We start from the raw sequence: 15,913 nt of genomic DNA on the forward strand, positions 1-15,913 counted from the left end.
CCATTTCCATGCTCAAAATAATCAAATTCCCCCCCCTAAATTTTATTTGCATGTACTAAAGATAAAACGTGATTTAAAAAGGAAACTTCACAGTATCATCATCTTGCCTAGGTCTTAGCAAAATGAAATGTAAGAGATCTCTGCTATTGTTTTCATTTGGAGCCACACTTAGCACAATGTTATAATCATTAATAGAAGGAAATAATCCATTACAATGAAGTGGCATTTATAACCAGGTCATTAAAGCTGCTTTAGGAAGAATGTCCACACACACACACACACTCACACACACACACACACACACACACACACACACTCACATGAGTCTTGATATAATATTTTAATGATATAGTATGTATGGTCCAGGAGCCCAAAAAGTAACTGAAAAAAAATTTCCCCCAATTTTTATGTTATTTGGTCCATAAGCAGGACATATTGAAATATTGCAGTGATTAAAAAAAAAAGTAAGTGGCCATAACTTAAAAATAGCAGAGTAAAGTATTAAGCATCATATGGTATTAAACCTAAATAATAAAGCAAAAACTAGTTATACTTCTCTTTGTCAATTATATCTCAATAAATCTGGAAAAAAAATAACTAGCACACATTTCCTCCCATTCTTTGATTCCCTTTTATTTTCTTAGGGAATTTCTTGGTGCAAAAATTGTAGAGCTTTCAAAGCATGTACTTCTGTATTCAATTTAATCATTTTTTGATGATACCAAATTATAACAATATCATCTAATTTTCAACTTCCTTAGCTTGTACTGAGTTACTTTTTTTCCCACTTTTCAAAAATAGTAGTTTATTAGCATCTTTTTTGTGTGTAGTGTACTCCCCTTATTTTTTGCTCCAACAAGATAGATGAAGCTATTCTTTAACATAAATGATAAAATCTATCTCCTTGTAGTTAGTATGTTAAGATTATTCATGATTAACTCAAATCAATTCTTCTCTTATCATGGAGCCAAAGATAAATACACAAACACACACACAAATTAGCAAGAGGGAGAAGCCTCTGAGTGAATATGCCTCTGAAAATAAATAAAAAGGCAGGAAAAAAGATGCATTACACTCAAATATTGAGGCAATTAAGTCAATTCTACTACTGTGAAGAAAAAAGGGGATCAGCTACACAGTATCCTAAAAGGAGATGGTAAGGGGGCAGGTAACAGGCCATACAGGGAGCCATTGACAGGGTAGTGATGAAAGACGGAAAGGAAGGCACCTGTGTCAAACAATGTATCTGTCTGCTCACCTGGGCAACCACAGCTTTCCCAGGAATAGACGGATCCAACAAAATCATTTTTCCTAAAGAAGCCTAGGTACATACCTGAGAAAACTATACATCCTTAGACACATTAAGAATTCTAGAATAATTATCAATTAAGATGGCACATAAACATTCATACATTAAAAAGGCAAACCTAGTTTATTGCCATATTCAAAATAGTTTATTAAATTGTGAGTTTAAAAGAAAACCCTTCAAGTTATTTTTAAAGTTTAATGTTAATTTCAGTTTTTCATCTCTGTAGATAAAATGGGGTGTAACAATTGCATGATATGGGATGATCAAAGTTCTGATAAGTTATTTTGACTTATTTAAACAAAAGACCATGGTAAGTACTTTAAGATGCACAAAAAAATGAGCAAGTATATATCTCAGCCTCCAGAAGTTTACAAAATGGAAACAATTTCAGCATCTGCGTAATTACTAACATACTAACATGTAGACATGAACAAATCATTACTTTCCCTTATTCCAACCATTTTTAAATTTGTTTTGCCATATATGTTATTTTTAACGTGACTTTTAGGTTCAGAAGTTCAACCCCTATTCTCACCACTAATCCTGAGAAATCACTTCTCCCATGGCTATTGCCACCATTGATAAGAATACAAGGTGCAGAACTCTACTTGTCACCCAGTCGTCAGTGACCCTGATTGTATTAGCAATCCTTGAGAGAGCAGTGAGTGAAAAGCAAGCACCATTGATGATGTCTAGGAGTCATTCATAAGGGCAAAGTTTACCACAATAGCTGCGGGTAAATCTCACTTCATTTCCTACTTCTTAGTCCAAATTGTTGTAGTAGTGCTACTTAGTTACAACACCTTAAAGTAACTGTTCCTTTTTCTAAACCAGTCTTCCATGGATATCCCTAGTATATTTTGTCTCAGAAAAATTCTGCCAAAGAAGAGTTTCTAGGGAAATTCTGAATACTCTATTCCCTTTTTGAAGAGTCACAAAGGTAAATTAGTATATTCATGCTCTCATAACAAAGGAACCTAGTTATCTGTGCTTACCTCAGCATTTCCTAAGTTTATTTGACCATTGAACTCACCCCTGTCCAAACTTAATGAGTAGTATGAACATCCCTCAGAACTTGTATTTCCAGGAAGACATCGGGGTAGATGCTTCTCTTGATTGACAAGGGGTAGAATCAATTCAGATGATCCTCCCAAAGCTTGACAGCCCTAATAAGCTCCAGGAAGAGGCCTCGGCACCACAATTAAATGAGTGGAGAAGGAATCACAAGCCACCTGATCAATGGTAGATGTTCACTTACTTAAGGAGATTCCTGAGATGTAGTAAGAACCTAGTTGTGTTGAGAATGTGGCTGGAGAGCCCTCTGATAGTGCATCTTTGCCTGTGCTGTGTATCTGGTCAGTGTTCCAGGGTTTTTCAGGGTGGTTGCTTGGTGTGGACACAGCCTGAAATAGTATAAATGCTAAGCCATGATTGCTTAAACATTTTTAAGTTTGGTACAATTTTCTTTTTTTAAATCCAGGTATTCCCAACCCAAGGAAAACATTGAATTCTTCCCTTACCCTCTCTTCAGAATGTGTATGCCTATGCCAATCTTTACGGTCTAAAATAAATAAAAAGGCAATTTAACTTCTTTTGTGTAAAAAAATAAAGCAATTTAACGTGGTATATTTTTCTGTTGGAGGCAGACAAATTTGGCAGGTGAGTATAGATTTGCTACACAGTAGTATAAATATAACCCCAAAGTAATGCAAGATTTAGAAATATTACACAAAGCTACTATGATTAAAGTGAAATCCAACCTTTTATGGCTTATAGAGTTATTTGCAAGTTCTTTTGGTAGAAGACTCTCTTGAAGTGTTGAGTTTCTGTCTGGTGGGATTCTGACAACCTGCTCACAGAGTACCCTCTATTTACACAAGGGGGTGGGAATTCTTTGGTTTGTATATGAGGGGTTTATGTAAATGTCTTTACAATGTGTAAAAGCAGCATTGTGAAGAAGGAAAGAAATGTCAAATTTATAAAACTAAGTATAAAATAAATTATATAAAAATAAAAATAATTTCTATTCCTAAAATGGTTCTTCATCTGGCCTTACTATTTTGTCTTATTTTCCCCTCCTTCTACTGGGAGAGTCTTCCTCCTCTGATGTTATTTCCAGCATGACAATCATTGTAAAACATCCTAATATATAAAAAGCCAGGGGCCGTCATGACCGAAACAACCAGACGGATGACCGAACAGCAGGCTGCATGGGGTGACCAGGGGGTGCAGTTGGGGGTGACCAGGCTGGCAGAGGGGGCAGTTGGGGGTGACCAGGCTGGCAGGGGGGCAGTTGGGGGCAACCAGGCTGGCAGGGGGGGCAGTTGGGGGCAACCAGGCTGGCAGAGGAGGGCAGTTGGGGGTGACCAGGCCAGTGGGGGTCAGTTGGGGGAGACCAGGCTGGCGGGGGGGCAGTTGGGGGTGACCAGGCTGGCAGGGGGGCAGTTGGGGGCAACCAGGCTGGCAGGGGGGGCAGTTGGGGGCAACCAGGTCAGCGAGGGGGGCAGTTAGGGGCAACCAGGTCAGCAGGGGAGCAGTTGAGGGTGACCAGGCTGGCAGGGGGGGGCAGTAAGGTGTGACCAGGCCAGCGGGGGGAAGGGGCAGTTAGCGGTGACCAGGCCAATGGGGGTGGGCAGTTGGGGGTGACCAGGCTGGCAGGCAGAGGTGGTTAGGGGCAATCAGGCAGGCAGGCAGGTGTGCAGTTAGGAGCCAGCTGTCCTGGATTGTGAGAGGGATGTCCAACTGCCAGTTTAGGCCCGATCCTGGCAGTCGGACATCCCCCGAGGGGTCCCAGATTGGAGAGGGTTGCAGGCTGGGCTTGGCCTGCTCCCCCCCCCCCCCACCCGTGCATGAATTTTGTGCACCGGGCCTCTAATATAAAAATAAAAACATTAAGCAAAGGGGGAAAATGAGGATGGAAAGAGACTCTGCTTGAGGCGATGGGTGTATGACGTAGTGTGCAGGTGATGTTTTGTTGAGTTGTACATTTGAAACTTGCATGGTTTTGTTAACCAATGCCACCCCAATAAATTTAATTTAAAATATTAAAGAATGCATAATGATGTTAAAAAAGAAAAAGAAAGAGCATGCAACTCCCAAAGTTCAAAAGCAAATGTGAAGGAGTGCTGCATGTCAAGCACTAAAGAACATTTGTGCTGATGTAGGAAAGCAAGGGAATCTGCTTACTTCCTAAACAAAAAAGAAGCCAAAATGATCACAGCTACAAATTTAGATGTTTCTGCTACATTTAGAGTGGACACGTTTGGCAATCTAATAGGTTCTCTCCATCTCTATCACCCAAGGAACAAAACTATGCAGCAGCTTTTAATGTAGAAAAGCTGAGATGATATCCAAGGAATAAAACAAATGCTGCGCTCGCCCCCTGTTCTTTCCTATCTAAGAAGATCCATTTAATTTTGGAGCAGAAGGAGTTCTTCTTGAAAGACCAAGGAAGTCACATTGCAATAGTGTAAAGGGCCCACGCGCAGCTGGGACATATTAGAGGCAGCTGGAACAGGCCCTGTAACCTCTGTGCGCACACCTTTCATTGGCAGGCAGTCCTCGGGCCTCCTCTGTTCCCAAGCACACTGTGAGCCTTAACTGAGGGACAGCAGGTCCCAAGTGATGTCTCTAAAAGGAGTTAGAAGTTAATTGCAACTATGACAGGAGGCAAAACATACTCTTGTGATCCATGCCTGTGAAAGATCTCGGTATCTTAGACACAAAAACTACTTTGTTACTCCCTGGAAGTGATTATAAAGAGCATATCCCAGGCAGGACTTACTGATTTAAGGAAAGCTCTGTGACCTGTAATAGATTTAGGGGATGTCTTGTGAACACCGTGAGGGCAATTCCTAGGTTCGGTGTTTCTCAGATGACAAGTAGTCATAGAAAACCTACTTGGGGCATTTGCCTCCTTTGATCACAGAAGAGGTAATTTTTTTTTTTCTTAATCCTCACCTGGGCATATTTTCTCCATTGATTTGCAGAGAGGATGAAAGGGAGGGTGCAGGGAGTGGGGAGGAGAGAGAGAGAGAGAGAGAGAGAGAGAGAGAGAGAGAGAGAGAGAGAGAGAGAGAGAGAGAGAAAGAGAGAGATGTGGAAATATGAGAACGACACATGGATTGGTTGCCTCCCTTAGGCACTCAGATAGGCCTGGGGACAATCCCACAACCAAGGTACGTGCCCTTGATTAGGAATTGACCCTTTAGTCCCCTGGTGCATGGTTTAAATACGGAGTCAAACCAGCCAGGGCACAGAAGAGGTAATTTCTTAAAACTTTGTCTTTTCCTTATTTCTCTGTGTTTTATGGTCTTTGAAATAAACATCTGAGGTGAAAGTCACTGACTAGGGGAAAGATCAAACCAAAGTCCATGAGAGCCTGGCCAATGGGCTCACCCATCTGTTAAGATGCCAAACCCTCCCCCCCGCCCCCCCCGTGTCCCACAGCTGCCCTCTCCTCTCCATCTGGCTCTCAGCCCCTTTCTGGGACTTTATATTCACATATGATCCCACTGTCCTTAAAATCACCACGTTCACTGACTACAGACTTGTTTTTCTCTTCCTTTTCTTTTTTTGACCTGAAACAGAAAATAAGTTCATCCCTGAGCTCTCAAAACCAGACACAAACATCAAGAAGGAGAAAGAAAGAAAAAAAGCACACACACAAAAAAACATGAGCTCTGTGAGCACAGAAAACCTTTTGCTCAAAGTCAGAGTAGAGACTTTGTTTGAACAAATAGCCCCCAAATTAGAATTGGCTTGCCGGCATTTACTGTAATCGACTGATTCTATTACCAAGCTGTAGCGGTAACATGGAGGGAGATCTGGATAATGTGTAGACATTTTTCGTTTCTGGTAATGACACATGCCTGTAAGTAATATCCTGTCTCTCTCTAGGTATTTGATTAGTAAAAATTTCTGCGGCTTCACCCAACCACAGGCGAGCACTACATCATTTAGGAAACAAAGCTGTATTTTATTAAAAATATTCTTCTACAACCAGGTAAAAGATAGCACTTTTGATTTTTAAATAAATTTAGTTTTAGAAAACATATCTTTTTCTCCTACTTACCACAGACCCATGCAATGGTGAGACCTACTTTGTGTTTTTATCTTTAATTAACTGTGGCCTTGAATTATGTGGGAGCTTAGATGTTCAGAAAAGTCAAGTGGGGATCATTTCTAATGGAAAGATGAATAATTTAAGAGGTGTCTCTGTTTCCACATCAATTGTCAAGAGATCTAAAGAAACTCAGAGTCCCATTGGTATAAAAAACAAATATTTCACTGACTTGGAAAATACTAGTGATTTTTAGTCTACTTTTGAAGACTCGCTGTGAACAGCCACTGCTTTTGATTGCCACCAACTTTTAAAAACATCATTTTTCCTTTAAGATGAATTAAAACTTTGTATTATGTCCTGGTCGGTGTGGCTCAGTTGGTTGAGCATTGTCCTGTGCATGGAAAAGTTGCCGGTTTGATTCCTGGTCAGGGCACATGCCCGGGTTGAGGGCTTGACCCCCAGTAGGGGGCGTGCAGGAGGCAGCCGATCAATGTTCTGCTCTCAAGTTGATGTGTTCTCTCTCTCTCTCTCTCTCTCTCTCTCTCTCTCTCTGTTTCTCTTTCTCTCAAAAAAAAATCAATAAAGAAATATCTTAAATTTTTTAAATTATAAGAGCCTATGTAGTATTCTCAAGTAATAAATCTTATTGTTAAAAGACAAATATAATAAATACAAGATAAATAGTTGGAGGAATTACACAGAAAAGGAAGACAGAAATAAATTATTTGTTATGAAAAAGACTTCTACTTTATTAAAAATTTTTACTTAGATATTGGAAAACTTAAATGTTTGATAAGCACAATATATATGTATATCTACAATAATAAAAGCATATATGCTAATTAGACTGGACAGCCAAAAGACCTTCCAGACATCCTTCTGGACATCCTTCCAGATGAAGCCAGGGCTGCGAGGGCCGAGCCCCTTGCACGAATTTCGTGCATCGGGTCTCTAGTATATCTATATATATTTAAGGGGATATCACTTTGCATCTAACAGCATTTCATTGAGCAGTAGTTAAGTAGGTAGGCAAGAAAATTATTTCCTTCCCTCCTAGCCATTGTATTTGCTTAAGGGAAAAATAAAATTTAGGAATAAAGGATAATAAAGACCAAATGATCTAAAATAGTGGTAATGACATTTTATATTTATCTTATACTTTGCAATTTATACTCTCCCATATATTATCTCATTTATTTGTCCCTTTTTCCGGGAAAAAAATATTTTGCCTACTTTACAGTTGAGGAAACCAAATCTAGGAGAAACTAAGTAGATTATAATAAACAAACAAAAATTAGTATATCAAAAGCACTTATGTTCTTGAAGTGTTAAGAGGCATATGATTCTGATATATCTATTTGTTTTCTGTACATGAGTACTGACTTATGCTTCAATATAACCATGACTACAGCCCTCTGAGCTATAGTCAGAATGCTCAACAGTCACATAGCATATGCTATATGTAAATATGCCTCTACCAATTGATCTTCAATGTGGAATAATTGCTGCTTTTTCTCCTTTGTCAATCTGTTCAACTGTAACATTTCAGAGAAGAATACTGAAATAGAAGTTAAATATATCTAAAAAATCTGGGCCAATAAGATTACTTCTTTAACTGGAAAATTTTGCTTCCCATCACACAAAATGAACATATCTCTGAACACTATAGCCACAATTGAAAGCCTTTTAAAATCAGTAACACTCAGTGAGTGAGTAAGACTTGGCTTACCAGGTGTTATATAAAAATTAAATTAAAATACAAAATGCTTTTGGTTCTACTATTTTTAAGCTCTGTCTTTGAGCAAAGTTTAGATTTTTTTATATCAAGAATTTAGAGTTTGCACAATCTATTTAAGAGTTATGGATGTCATCAGTTTTTCATTGTTCAGATGATTTGTAATTCCATGCTGAACTAAAAACGACCCCAGACAAACTCAGTGTTAGGAGGTGGCACTGTACTATCACTGATAGTCTTTCTTCGCTCTGTTGGGGTAGACATTGGCGGGTGGGAGGGTACGGGTGGGGGGTTAGGGGGTTCCTTCCTTCCTTATCCCCAGGAAGTAATAATCAACCAACCTACCCTAAATGCAGCATCGTATAACGAGGGTGACCCAGAGAACCTCCCTCCTGTTTATGTGCCAACCCGATGTAGAGTGAAACCATGGTTGGAGAATCAGAAAACGAGTCCTCTAAACAGCTGACTGTTCTGAGAGTTGAGGCTTAACCGTGTAAGTCCCAGAAAGTAGGGAATTTAATTAAACTCTTTCTTAAAAGCACCATCACACTTCTCTGCTCCTGCGAACAGTGTTGTGAATAGAACCTAGCCTTTTCTTGCTGTGGGGCCAGGATGGGTGGGAAGCGGCTTTGGTGAAGGGGAAAGAGAACTGGATTGGGAGTCAGAAGCCCGAGGCTCTGCTATGACTATGACACTTTCTAGCTGTGTGGGTTGGATTTGTGCCTGGAACTTGGGTTCTTTCCCTGTAACAGCAGAGCCAATAGAGTCTCTCCCTAGGTGGCTGGGGAACCTCTGAAATGACTTGTGTAAAAAGTTCCAAAGGCCACCCCTGCTCCATTCGGTTCTAACAAGTGTGGTCGTTTCTCTTCTGAGCCTGATTCCTACACCCAGTTTATTTTAGGGTCCTTGGGTCTTTCAGGCAGAGCTGGAGGGGAGCCCAGGCAGCTGCAGAACCTCCAGGCTGATTCAGTCGTTCCCACAGGCTTCATGAACCTGGGCCAGGCTGAAACATCAGCTCTCCATCTCCCCCGAGACGTTCTCGTCTTCAGAACAAGCCTTATTCTTGCTCCCTTCAGTCAACGTCATCTGTTATTTCTTCATTCACTGAGTGAAGACTAGAATCATCTTGTATCCATCCGTTTCCACGGCGCTGTGTGTTGGGTGTGAAGGATGCGTGCATGAATGGTCTTTATTGGGAGTGCCTTCCCAAGTGTGCCAATCCTTCTTCATTCAAAGCAGATGACCCTCACAAACACCAAACCAATTCCCGCCCCCCCCCCCCATGCCTCTTCATTGCACTTAAAATCAAATGGAATTCCAGGCAGACACAAGTAAAGAAAGGGCTGCAGCAGTGACGCCCCATGAACCTCACAGCACGGGCCCACACTGAGGAGGGAGTGCTGGGAGTGGAGTTGAGGCGCATTGGGACAGGGACAACAAGGATGACAGACAGAAAGATCTACCCTCAAGTAGGGGAGGTCGGGGATTTAGTACCCTACGCGAAAGCCTTAGGCAGAAAGCTCTGTGCATGGGAAAGCCTCCCGGGACTGTGGCTCATTCGAAAGTTCAGGAAAACAAATTTCACATAAACGGGAACAGCATAGTTTCAAGGGCAAATCACACCCAAAGCCATTATAAAAGTAATCATAAGCAGAGTGACATGTATGGAGACCATGAACGCAAACCAGGAAGATGTGTCCACAACCCCAATAAAAACTATAACTTATTATTTCAAAATGGGCTGAAAATGATGCAAGACATGAGGATCATAAATCAGAATTAGAAAAACAGAAAGGATGTGACTGAATTCAGGAAAGAATTAGAAATAAAAGCCAAAAAAGTCAGTTTAGAAATGAATTCTAAACAAGAAGGAACACAGGAACAAGTAAACACAACAGACACACCCTTAGGAGAAATGGAGAGTAGAGAAAAAAATTAAAGTAAAATAATTAAAAAAGAAATATATATATATATTATTTCAGACAATACCATGTTAAGAAAAAAAATAGTATATATATATATACATATATATGTGTATATTGTGTATATATATATATATATATATATATATATATGTTTTATTTCAGACAATACCATGTTAAGAAAAAAAAACAGCACTAGATGGAATATGCATGTATTCAACAAATATTTATTGTAGGCCTGCCATGTGCCTGATACTGTGCCCTGTGCTAGAACATAAAAGAATCTGCTCTTCTAGTGGAGGGAGACAGACCATGAACAAAAAGCAAGTAAAACTGTCAGAAGGTGGTGAGTGCTGTGAAGGAAAATAAATCAGGGAAGAGGGAGAGGAAGTGCTGGGGTGTGTGTGTGTCCTGACTTAAGTAGGGTGGTCAGGGAAGGCTTCATGGAGGAGGTGACAGAAGTCCTGAGGGAAGCATGGAGGTGAGCCATGCAGATGTGAGGGGAAAAGCACTCTCTCGGGGCAGGGGGACCAGCAAGTGCAAAAGCCCAGAGGCAGGGCTGTGCCTGGGGGGCTCCAGGAGCAACAGAGAACCCACTGAGGCTGGAACTGAGGGGACGAGTAGCAAGCAGTGGGCAGTGGGGACAGGAGGGATGGGCCAGACTAGGGGATGTGCGGACTGATGTGAGGACTTTGACTCTGGATGAGGTGGGGCTGGTGCCAGGCTCTGAGCAGAAGAGTGACTTGAACCAAGGATCCCGAATCCTGAGGCTGCCAGGTGAGAATTGATGGGGCAGAGACAGACAGGGAGGCAGGGAGGCCAGTAGGCATCAGACAGTGATCCAAGCTGGAGAGAATGGTGGTGCCAATGGGGACAGATTGGGGAGCAGTGGAGTGCAGAGATGTAGTTAGATTCTAAATGTAATAATAGCACAGAACTTACCAGTTGGCACCAGCCATTGTTAAGTGCTTAACTTGAATTAACTGATTTAATTCTCACAAGAACTCTGTAAGATAGCTAATACCAATACCCCCATTCTTACAGACAATCCAAACAACCCCTTGACAAAATTGCCTAAAGGATTCATAATAGATCATCCATTATACTAGTTTTTGATGTGCAAGAGTGGTTTGAGGCAAAAAAAAAAAAGTTTTGGGTGAAAATCATAGTGCTTTGATTTTAAGATATATCTAGACATGTGACCACTGTGTGACTAAAATAACTCTATTTAAAAAGAATAAAATAACACTTTTTGGATTTTGATCAAGACTGCCAGACTTAAACCTATGCATATAGTGAGAATGTAATTCCATCAAAAAGGAGACACAAAAAAGTAACGTCAAGTTTCCAAATGAGATACCATAAAGGATATTCCACTCTCTAAATGTGAGCAGCAATGTGGTAATAACCCCATTCCGGCAGAGGAGCCGTCTCTGTGTGTTAAACCCCGGCAACAAGTGGTGCTGGAATTTTAATTCCTTCCAGAAACACATGCCAGCTGGCGTATGAGGCCATCTGTAGTTATGGGAGTTACTTTAAAAGTTCATTCAAAATAGGCGTGTAAATAAGGCAGTGTTTTTTCCTGCTCACTGGGTCCTAGTTTCTTTCTTTCTTTCTTTATTGATTAAGGTATTACATATGTGTCCTTATCCCCCATTACCCCCCCTACCCCCACTCATGCTCTCAGCCCCCTGTTGTCTGTGTCCATTGGTTAGGCTTATATGCATGCATACAAGTCCTTTGGTTGATCTCTCCTCCTTACCACCACTCTTCCCTGCCTTCCCTCTGGGATTTGAGCATCTGATAGATGCTTCTCTGTCTCTGGACCTGTTTTTGTTTATCAGTTTGTTGTTCATTATATTCCACAAATGAGTAAGATCATGTGATATTTATCTTTCTCTGACTTATTTTGCTTAGCATAATGCTCCCCAGGACCATCCATGATGTTGCAAATAGTAGGAGTTCCTTCCTTTTTACAGCACCGTAATATTTCATTGTTAAGAATGTTCTACAGTTTTTAATCCACTTATCTGCTGATTGGCACTTACGCTGTTTCCAAATCTTAGCTATGGTGAATTGTGCTGCTATGAACATAGGGGTGCATATATCCTTTCCTGTGGGGAACGGGCTGTAAGATGACACGGTCCTTGCACCTGTAGGGGCTAGCAAGGCTGGCACCCTACCCACACAGATTTCCCAGGCCTGTTTGGATGGCAACTAATCAGTATAACGAGAGCAGCCCTTGCCTACAGAGCTTTCCCAGGGTTTGTTTATATGACTGCTATCAATAGGATAAGAGCTACTTTCATGGCTTACCAAGAAATATGTATCCAACTAGTGAGATTTATTATAACAAGAAACCTGTCCTTCAACTTATCCCTCCAGTAGTGATTTTAGAGAAACAAAGAATGTTTTCCTTGTGATTCCCTGCTTAGTGTCTTATGTATAAAAAGCACTGTGTTACTAATAAAAGTTGCCAGAGCTTCTCGAGAGTTCTGGACCTCCTGACCCCGCTGTTGTTTCTCTTGCTTTTATTTCTCTTATTCTTTTATTTCTCAATTCCCACCTCCCTACCTCAGCCCGGTTCAATCGTCAGGCTGGACCTGACAATTGGCGCCTGAACAGGTCACTGAGGACTTGGGACACAGAAGGTGAGGAACTCCTCCGGAAAAAAGAGTGCACTCGTCAAGGTAAGGGAGGAGCATCTTTTTGGTAATCGGGAGTAAAATGGGGCAGTTAGAATCTAGAGACAATGCCCTTTATGGGCAAATGTTAAAGTCTATGCTCAACAGTAAAGGAACTAAAGTTACTGACAAGCAAGTAGAAAATTTTTAAAAATTCATTCAAGAAGTCTGCCCTTGGTTTCCTGAGGAAGGAACCGTTAACTTACAAACTTGGCAGAAAGTTGGAGAACAAATGCACAATCATTATAAAGCCTTTGGGCCAAATAAGACCCCGATTGATGCATTTTCTTTATGGAGTTCAATACGGGATTGTTTAGATCCCAGGCATGAACATAATCAACCATCTCTTAAGCCAGGAGAAAAGAAGAAGCAGTGTACTGGCACAAAAAAGGGGTCTGAAAAAGACAGCATATTAAAAAAGAGTAATGTAAATTTTAAAGACAAATTAAATCCTCAAGATGAGGAGGATCTTGAGGAAGCTACTGCTCTTTGTCATGATGATGATACAGGTGTTGTTCAGGCAAAAGAGGAGGAAGATTATTTTTCTGCTGGAACTGAAGAGGGTAGTGATATGGAGGATGTGTTAGAACAATTTTTAGAAGGATTAAAGCGTCTTGGCAAGAAAAAGAGAAGCCGCGGGGGCCGTTCCCGCCGCTCTCCGCTGCCCTGTGCAGCGCCAGTTCCACTCTCCCCTCTCCAGATGGCTTTGCAGGAGGCACGAAAGGCTGGTGAGGACTTAGGCATTCACGCCTTCCCCGTTATGGGACGGGTGAACCCTAACACGGGACAGCATGAGCGTACTTATGACCCACTTCCTTTTAAAACCCTGAAGGAGTTAAAAACAGCCTGTGCTCAGTATGGGCCTACTTCTCCTTATACTTTAACCATCTTGGAAACTATAGCCTCAGAGGCTCTCCCACCTAATGATTGGAGAGCTATTGCCAAGGGTTGTTTATCAGGAGGAGATTATCTCTTGTGGAAATCAGAATATGATGAAAAGGCTAAGGAACAAGCTGCTCGTAATCGAGCTGCACAAGTTAATATTTCTTATGAAATGCTGGTAGGAGAAGGAGACTATGCTGATACCCATAATCAAATTCAATACCCCCTGGAAGCTTATGGGCAAATTAATAGAGCTGGGATCAGAGCCTGGAAAAAGCTTCCCACCTCTGGTCAAAAAACAGAGGAGCTCTCAAAGATTATTCAAGGGCCAGATGAAAAGTATCAGGATTTTGTCTCTCGGCTGTTACAGGCTGTTGGCCGAGTAGTGGTAGATAGAGAGGCTGGCATGTTAATAGTCAAGCAGTTGGCGTATGAAAATGCTAACACTGCCTGTCAAGCTGCATTGCGGCCCTATCAAAGAAAGGGGACTCTCTCAGATTATATCCGCATTTGCGCAGATATTGGTCCCTCATATATACAAGGAGTCGCTATTGCAGCCGCATTAAAGGGAACCACCATAGAAGGAATTCTTCAGCAACAGTTCAGCACAGGGAGAGGTCAAACACACAAGTGTTTCACTTGTGGAGGAACAGGACACATGGCAAAACAGTGTCCCTCTAATAAAAGGGTTAATAAAGGAGATAGCAGAGGTTTCAAACAACCTGGAATGTGCCCTAAATGTAAAAGAGGAAAACATTGGGCAAATGAGTGTAAATCTAAGACAGATATCCAGGGAAATCCCTTGCCTCAGCAGCAGTTGGGAAACACCCGAGAGTGGCCAGCTCAGCACCAGCAAATAATGGAGGCACTATCTGTTTACCCTCCTGCCCCTGTGCCGCCTCAAGGCCAGCTGGCTGCGCAGCATCCAGCCTGCCCCCGGGAGCAAAACGGATACAGGAGTTATTCCGAGCAACCCCCTGAAGTGCCGGGTTGGACCTTGGACCCATAAAGCGATATGTATTAACTCCAGAATTGGGACCACAAGCCATCCCTACAGGGGTATATAGACCTACTCCTGAAGGGACGTTTAGCCTTTTACTAGGTAGAAGCAGTTTAACTATAAAAGGATTACACCAGGAGTGGCAGGAGAGGGCAGGGCTATCTGCTCTCCTGCAATAAAATTACTTACAATAAGATTACTTAAAGTTACATTTAAGAATTATAAAAGAACTTACAGGGAAATGCGAATCTTGGCTAAATTAGGTATAAGTTATTACTTCAGAAAGCATAAAAGAAAGAAAAAATTTGAGAGCTGTCTTTCTTTTAAGCATAAACAGAAATTTGGCCAGATCCTTTACTAATATTTCTCCTGAAGTAAGCAGGATATGGGGAAGGAAGAGACACGTGACGATCCAATATGGATGCCCACTCTCCCAGTATACAAATTTAAAGTTTCCTTTCTCGCTATAAAAAAACCTTAAAAATTTAGAAATGTGTCTGGAATTTCTGTGCTGGTGGGGAGAGAACTTAGCTGTAAGACAGAATGCGCGCATAGTCTGATTTCAGACATTTAGATTGTCTTCAGCTAGAATCTCTCTGCAAAAGCTATAGAAAATTAAAAACCCAGAACTGGTTATTTTTCCTAAGAGAAATGGTGAAAAAGTCTTCTTAAAAGAAATTCAAGCTAATTCCAGCAACAAGATTCGCATTTCCATAATAAAGAGCTGTTTTTAAAATACTAATAAAGTGTGTTAAAAGGTTGACTTTTAAAGCCTTCAAAAATATAAGTAAATTTATCTCTGTCATAGAATCTATTCAAAATAAATGCTTTAAAATAATTAGAATTGGATTTGAATCTCAGAAATTATTAAAATATAAATAATATATTAATTATAAAGATCTAAGTAGCCCAGATAACTAACTACACCCTTTGTTAATAGAGGAAGGGGTAGATGCCCTTCCCCCAGCAGAGCTACTAGCAAATAAAAAGTAAAATTTAAATTTACCTCATAAGAAAAATCTAGAGGACAGAATTAAAGCCATTAATTGATTATGTCTTGTATTTCTCTTAGAAATATAAAAGTGTCAATCTAAGAACTACTAAAAATATTTAATTTACAAGCTCTAAAAGTTCAAAGTACAGATTAAATTAGGAGAAATTATAAATATAGTAATTATATTACCTAATATATAAAAATATATTTTTGAGGAAATAAAATGCTATGTTTCTCTAATAATTAAGAATTTAAAATATATTAGTTATTGGTCTGATTTTAAAAAGAGGATTAATTCTATAATCCAGTTTAAATATAATTG

General features: G+C 40.6%; 1 protein-coding gene across 1 annotated transcript; it reads left to right on the forward strand.

Moving 5' to 3' along the window:
• Positions 1-12,947: 12,947 nt before the first annotated feature.
• LOC129149724 (endogenous retrovirus group K member 10 Gag polyprotein-like) lies at positions 12,948-14,606 on the forward strand. Its single transcript, XM_054718614.1, has one exon. The coding sequence runs from the start codon at positions 12,948-12,950 to the stop codon at positions 14,604-14,606; it is 1,659 nt and encodes a 552-aa protein (XP_054574589.1).
• Positions 14,607-15,913: the final 1,307 nt, after the last annotated feature.

The sequence above is a fragment of the Eptesicus fuscus genome, chromosome 7 (assembly GCF_027574615.1).
Source record: "Eptesicus fuscus isolate TK198812 chromosome 7, DD_ASM_mEF_20220401, whole genome shotgun sequence".
NCBI lineage: Eukaryota > Metazoa > Chordata > Mammalia > Chiroptera > Vespertilionidae > Eptesicus > Eptesicus fuscus.

Coding starts and splice junctions, on each gene's coding strand:
- LOC129149724 (XM_054718614.1), top strand. CDS start 12,948: ATGCACAATCATTATAAAGCCTTTGGGCCAAATAAGACCCCGATTGAT.